The sequence below is a fragment of the Myotis davidii genome, unplaced genomic scaffold (genome assembly GCF_000327345.1).
Source record: "Myotis davidii unplaced genomic scaffold, ASM32734v1 scaffold471, whole genome shotgun sequence".
Taxonomy (NCBI): Eukaryota; Metazoa; Chordata; class Mammalia; order Chiroptera; family Vespertilionidae; genus Myotis; species Myotis davidii.
In genome coordinates this window covers 1,524,402-1,530,934 of record NW_006283354.1, presented here as the reverse complement: position 1 = coordinate 1,530,934, position 6,533 = coordinate 1,524,402, and the positions used below count along the sequence as shown (strand labels likewise).

Below are 6,533 nucleotides of genomic sequence, written 5' to 3'. Positions count from 1 at the left end.
AGTGATAAATCGATCAATGGATACGTACAGCAAAATGGGCGAAGTTTTCACAGATCTCTGTGTCTACTTTTTCACCTTTATCTTTTGTCATGAACTGTTTGAGTATTGGGCCTCTGAAGTACCATGAAGCCTGCAGAACTCAGGAGAAGCTTACAGAAAACCACTTTCTCTCATATTGCAGTGTCTTTAAAGGAGGCAAATCGGGTTACATCTTTATGTAATTCTTTTACTTTGTAGCGGTTGTAAAACTACTTGATTTGTAATGAAATGGCAGATCCTCTGACTTAAAAGCATTGAGTTTGCATTAATACTGATGTCAAGAATAGAGTACCAATGTCATTAACTGATTTTTCTTGTTTAATTAGAATTTCTAGTCTACACCTTTCCCTAACTTCTAAGATTTGTATTTTGGCAGAGAAACAAGGTCTCAGCCAGCCCTTTGTAATTGGGGACTGCGTCATGTATTTGGTTGTTCTTTCCTGAGAAATGATGCCATCTTAAAAATAAAATGAAAGAAACTGAATTGTCTAATGTTAAGTGTGCACATTTTAATTTATAAGAGCCGAATAAGGTAGCCAATTGTATCTTTTGTTGAGTCAGTATCTCTTTTTTAAAATAATTTTATCTTTGTTGTTGAAGGTGTTGAGAGTCAGTATCTTAATCCTTACTCCAGTGCAAGCATTGTAATTGGAGAAAGGATTAAGATCCATACATGTGAAATTAGAAGGTATTTATGAAATCTTTATTTTTATTTATTGTCCTGGCCAGTGAGGAGATAGCTGAAGGATCTTTTACTGTCACACTCACATCAATGTTTTTCTCTCTCTCTAAAAATCTTAGAATTGGAAATTTTCACTTTTGAGTTTTCAATTTTCAGGAGTATTTTTAAGCAAACTAGACTAGAATGGTTAGGTATAAAAGTGGGATTTGAAGAATTAACTGAGGTATGAAACTCAATAGCATAAATGTTCTATAACTTGGTAACACTCATATTTGTAAGGTTTGTCTTAAATGAGTATAAAACGTGTGTTATATTGCTCGTTATTACTTTTCCTTACAGATTTTTGTATGGTCTATTTAGTTAATCCTTGTGATATTAAAAACATATGTCCTTTTTCATTATTACTCACAGTCTTGATTTGTGTCACTTTATTTTTAATCAGAATAATGTAGAATAAGTATAATTTAAGTCTAGTCTTCGGACTTAGGATAAGATTACAAGCACACATTTTTTTCCTTCACACAATGAATCTAGTATCCAAAGGTTTTTTTAAAAAAAGATTTTTTTCTTGATTTCAGAGAGGAAGGGAGAGGGAGAGATAGAAACATCAATGATGAGAGAGAACCATTGATTGGTTGCCTCCTGCATGCCCCCTACTGGGGACCACGCCCAAAACCCTTGCATATGCACTTGTCCAGAGGCCAAAGCTCTATCCACTGAGCTAAACCAGCCAGGGCTAGTATCCAGAGGTTTAAAGCATCCCTGATTTGTCACATCGCCCTCAATCTCTGAGAAGACACTAGGGGCCTTCAATTGCGTATGTTTACTTCTGTTTCTTTTTAAAAGGGCCCATTTAAAGCAGCTGCCGCCTCAGCGCAGTAGGCAGTGCGTCAGTCCATAATCTGAAGATCCTGAGTTAAAAAGGCCCCATTTAGCAACTTGGCACATGATAAATTTTAGTAATTAGAGATCATTATCAAATTTCTTTAAAAGAGAAGAGCTGTAAGATACCTGTGTCTGTTGATGCCACTTTAAGCGTGTTGAGTAGTATTGAAAGAAAATAAAAATGTATTAGTATCTGGAATATTGTTTTTTTATTTTATTGATTTTTTACAGAGAGGAAGGGAGAGAGATAGAGAGCTAGAAACATCGATGAGAGAGAAACATCGATCAGCTGCCTTCTGCACATCTCCCACTGGGGATGTGCCCGCAACCCAGGTACATGCCCTTGACCGGAATCGAACCTGGGACCCTTCAGTCCGCAGGCCGACGCTCTAGCCACTGAGCCAAACCGGCTTCGGCAGTATCTGGAATATTTAAAAAAAATTTTCTTTGGAAATTTCGGGGACTTGATATGTATATGGCTTAAAACTGGATTGATTAAGATGGTTGTTCAGAGGTGACATCTTCAATCAGTAGCTTCGATCAGACTAGTTGTGTAAATGGAGGTGCGCATCAGTCGGTACTAAAAACAGCAAGAGGCTTATGAGAGATTCAGAATTAGGTTAATTAGAATCAACATCAGCTTTGGAAGCCAGGGCATTTTGCTAAAAGGGTTGTTTTGGAGACATAGTGGACTATAATTGCAAGCTTACCTTGGAGATATTGCATGTTTGGTTCCAGACTACCACAATAGAGTGAATATTTATCAAGTGCGTCAGAAGAATTTTTGGTTTCCCAGTGCACAGAGAATTTATGATTACACTGTAGTCTATTACGTGTGTAGTAGCATTATGTCTAAAAAACACTGTCCATACTTTAATTTAAAAATACTTTAGCCCTGACCAGTTTTTCTTAGTGGTTAGAGCGTCTGCCCACTGACTGAAGGGTTGCAGGTGCAATTCTGGTCGCAGGTTCCCCAGCCCAGGTCGGGTGCGTGTGGGAGGCAACCAATCAATGTTTCTTTCACATCGATGTTTCTTGGTCTCTATCCCTCCCACTCTCTAAAAATCAATGGAAAAAAGATCCTTGGTGAGGATTAACAACAACAAAAACTTCATAGGAGTGCACTTTCCACCAAAGACTGAAGACTGTGTTTCCCCAGCTGGAGCTGAAACACTGAAGATATTTGCCAGAGCAGACTGGCACAGACTGGCGCAGAACAAGGCAGCATGGAATGGACCATGGAGGAGTGGAGCGGCCTAGCTGGGCCCCAGGGGCAGCCTCACATCGGTGCAGCACAACAGCACGGTAGCACTATTGAGGTGTTCCCAGCAGTGCCGTCACAGTGTGCTGTATTACCTTTGAGCTGTTGGCACTAAATAAAGCTTCCTTCTTCACCCCAAATTGGGGATTCCTGTTGGTGTTGAATTGGCGCCAATAACCATTGGTTGATACTATTGACATATAAAAACAAACATTTGTTTTAGATAGATGATAGATATTTATTAAGGAATTACCTCCGGAAATTTTGGAACTGAGGCATTTCAAGATCCGCAGTTAGGTATAAGTTCTAGTCTGAAAGCCAGCAGGTGGGAGATCCAAAATGAGTTGTTTCAGTTGGAATATAACGGCAGGAGAAGACCAAAAAAGGAAATAAAATATGCAAACCATCATCTGGGCCTATTGGAAAATGGCACCAATAGAATATGAAGTGCTGCCACACTTCAATTTGTAAAAAAAACAATGTGAAGTGCAGTAAAGCAAAGCTCAATAAAAAGAGGTCTACTGCCCTAACCAGTTTGGCTCAGTGGATAGGGTGTCAGCCTGCGGACTGAAAGGTCCCAGGATCGAGTCCGGTCAGTGGCATGTAACTGAGAACAGAGTGGAGAAGATAAGCAGGGAATTCAGTGATTATGCTGCTCTTGCTACTGGAGTCTCCCACTGACCCAGATTCCAAAGAATTGAACACCTTCCCAGGCAGTTTCCACTGGCACTTCATGTTCAGTTCCTTTTAAAAAATATATATTTTTATTGATTTCTGAAAGGAAGGGAGAGGGAGAGAGAGAAACATCAATGATGAGAGAGAATCATTGACTGGCTACCTCCTGCTTGCCCTCCCTGGGGATCAAGCCGCAACCCAGGCATGTGCCCTTGATGGGAATCGAACCTGGGACCCTTCAGTCTGCATGCAGGCTGATGCTCTATCCACTGAGTAAAACCAGCCAGGGTAATAAAATATATTTTTTTAAGAAAAGAGGTCTACCTATACTTCTTTCACTTGTGCTAACAGATAAAAGCTGCTGCTTCTGGGACATAGAAGTGCTGTGAACTTAAAATAAATATATTGTGGTCATAAAAAGCCAATCAGTATTTTCACTTCAAAGTGTTGTCTTAAAGAGGAGTTAGAACTTTAGTCAGGGTATCAGATGCCTGGGTTCTGGTTCCAGCTTAGATTCCAAAATGATTAGCGACCTAGGATTAAATTTGTTTCCCAAATCTCAGTTGTTTCCCTCACAAGTCTCAGTTTTTTTCACATAAAATCAAGATATGTAATTTAAAAAATCTGTTTAAGTTGTAACTTCTGCATGGCTGCATCCAGTTCCATTGCTTTAAATACCATGTATTATCCTATATAATAAAGAAGTAATATGCAAATTGACCATCACACCCTTGTACAAGATGGTTGCCCCCATGTCATCACAAGATGGCTGACAGGGGAGGGCAGTTGTGGGTGACCAGGCCAGCAGGGTAGGGCAGTTAGGGGGCAACCGAGCCTTCAGGAGAGGGGGGGCAATTGGGGGAACCAGGCCTACAGGAAGGGCAGTTGGGGGCAATCAGGCAGGCAGGCGAAGGGCTGGGAGCCAGCAATCCTGGATTGTGAGAGGGATGTATGACTGCCGGTTTAGGTCCGATCCCACCGGCAGTTGTACATCCCCAAGGGGTCCCAGATTGGAGAGGGTGCAGGCTGGGCTGAGTGACAGCCCCCCCCCCCCATGCACAAATTTCATGCACCGGGCCTCTAGTACATTCTATAAAATTCTTATGACCCTTACCTCACCGATGTCTATTTCTCCCTTGAATCCCAGGTTCATATACCCTTTTATGAAGACATTATCTCCTCTGGATATCCAGTAAGCACCTGAAACATTACATCACTGAAACAAAACCACTGATTTTCTCTTTTCCCATCAAATTTGCTGCTCTCGCCCTAACCAGTTTGGCTCAGTGGATAAAGTATAAAGCATCGGCCTGCAGACTGAAGGGTCCTGGTTCGATTCCAGTCAAGGGCATGTACCTTGGTTGCAGGCACATCCCCAGTAGGGAGTGTGCAGGAGGCAGCTGATCAATGTTTCTCTCTAATTGATGTTTCTAACTCTATCCCTCTCCCTTCCTCTGTAAAAATCAATAAAATATATTTTTTAAAAAATTTGCTGCTCTCCCACATTTCTCTCCACAAATTAACCACAATCCACAATTCTGTTAAAAACCAGGGCATACCGTTATTTCTCCCTTTACCTCACAGTTTACATCTAATATAACACTTAGTGTCTGGAGAGATGCCTCTGAGATATGTCTAGAACTTGACCATTTCTCAGTATCTCCACTATTTATCACTAGTGTTTTCCTATTTCTTTCAGACTGAAACCCACAAACCTTACCTTCAGCCCAGAAATAATTTACAGTGTCTCTGATACCTTACTCATCCTTGTGTTCATTCTGTCATATATATTTTTTTATATTTTATTGATTTTTTACAGAGAGGGAGGGAGAGAGACAGAGAGTTAGAAACATCGGTGAGAGGGAAACATCAATAAGCTGCCTCCTGCACACTCCCCACTGGGGATGTGCCCGCAACCAAGGTACATGCCCTTGACCGGAATCGAACCTGGGACCTTTCAGTCCGCAGGCCGACATTCCATCCACTGAGCCAAACCGGTTTTGGAGGCTTCTTTGTTTTAATCTGTGATTGGATGGATGCCTGCAGGCATGGAGTATAGAACAACTCAAGTATCTGTGTGCCTCCCACTGGGCAAGTTTTCTCTCAACCTTGACTGCAATTCAGAATCATCTGGGAAACTTGAAAATTCCCAATGCACAGGAAGCACTCTAGACCAATGAAATCAGAACACACACATATGTATTTTTATTTAAGCTTTCAAGCACAGGCAATGTTGAGAACCATTATAATCTTGCGAATGGTGTGTGTGTGTGTGTTAAGTGTGTTTGGCTCTCCCTCCTCTTCTCCATCAAGTTTACTTCTTACTCTTCAATCTCCCCTCAAAGATCATTTCCTCAGGGAACTCTTTTTTTCTGAACCCCTCTCCTATGGTGGGATCTCTTTCTTGTATGACATCTGCTTGTGTTTCTAATAATGTCTATGTCCCCCACGAGATTGTAAACTCCCTAGGATTTAGCACATGCCCGATATAGAACAACATATACTATAAGCGAACGAATGTATAAATGAATGAGAGTGAACGAAGGTGTTTGTAGCATCACTCAGCACAGGGTAAGGCGGACGTCAGTACAAGTCCTAGGACGGCTCCAGGATGCTTTTGGCACCTCGGCGGTCCTTTCAGGAAAGACCTTCTCTGAGTCCGCAAGGGGTCCTCCGAGGCAGTGCCGGCAAAACCCAGACACGGCATCTTCTTTCGGCGCGGCCGGCGCTGTGCGGCCTCCAGCCCACAGGAGGCGCTGTGGAGAGGAAGCCGCTGGCGACGCACCTTTCCCTTCCTGCTGCCGCCGGCGCCAGGACGTCCTGTTTTCGTTGGCGGCGCTCGGATGGCTCCCACTGCTGTGGCTGCTACCGCCGCTTAGTGCTGCTTCTCGCCCGGCGAACGGGGTGTAGCGCGGCCTCTTCCTTTGTCCGGTTCTCCTGCGCGTCGTCCGCGGGGCGCCGCTTTCCCGCGCCGGCAGCAGGGGCTGGGAG

The 6,533-nt window shown here is 42.8% G+C and overlaps 2 protein-coding genes across 2 annotated transcripts in view; both read left to right on the top strand.

The window, feature by feature from the left end:
- Positions 1-1,131, top strand: part of CAMLG (calcium modulating ligand) — a 12,638-nt gene extending 11,507 nt beyond the window's left edge. Inside the window, 1 exon segment of the mRNA XM_006753572.2 lies at positions 1-1,131. This exon segment is cut by the window's left edge and continues 42 nt beyond it. Coding sequence (XP_006753635.1) covers positions 1-127 — 127 coding nt within the window. The 3' untranslated portion in view covers positions 128-1,131.
- A 5,022-nt stretch (positions 1,132-6,153) lies between these two features.
- DDX46 (DEAD-box helicase 46) overlaps positions 6,154-6,533 on the top strand; it is a 58,525-nt gene continuing 58,145 nt past the window's right edge. Inside the window, exon 1 of the mRNA XM_015563399.1 lies at positions 6,154-6,420. Within this exon, the coding sequence (XP_015418885.1) occupies positions 6,154-6,420 (267 nt within the window). The remainder of the gene's footprint in view (positions 6,421-6,533) is intronic.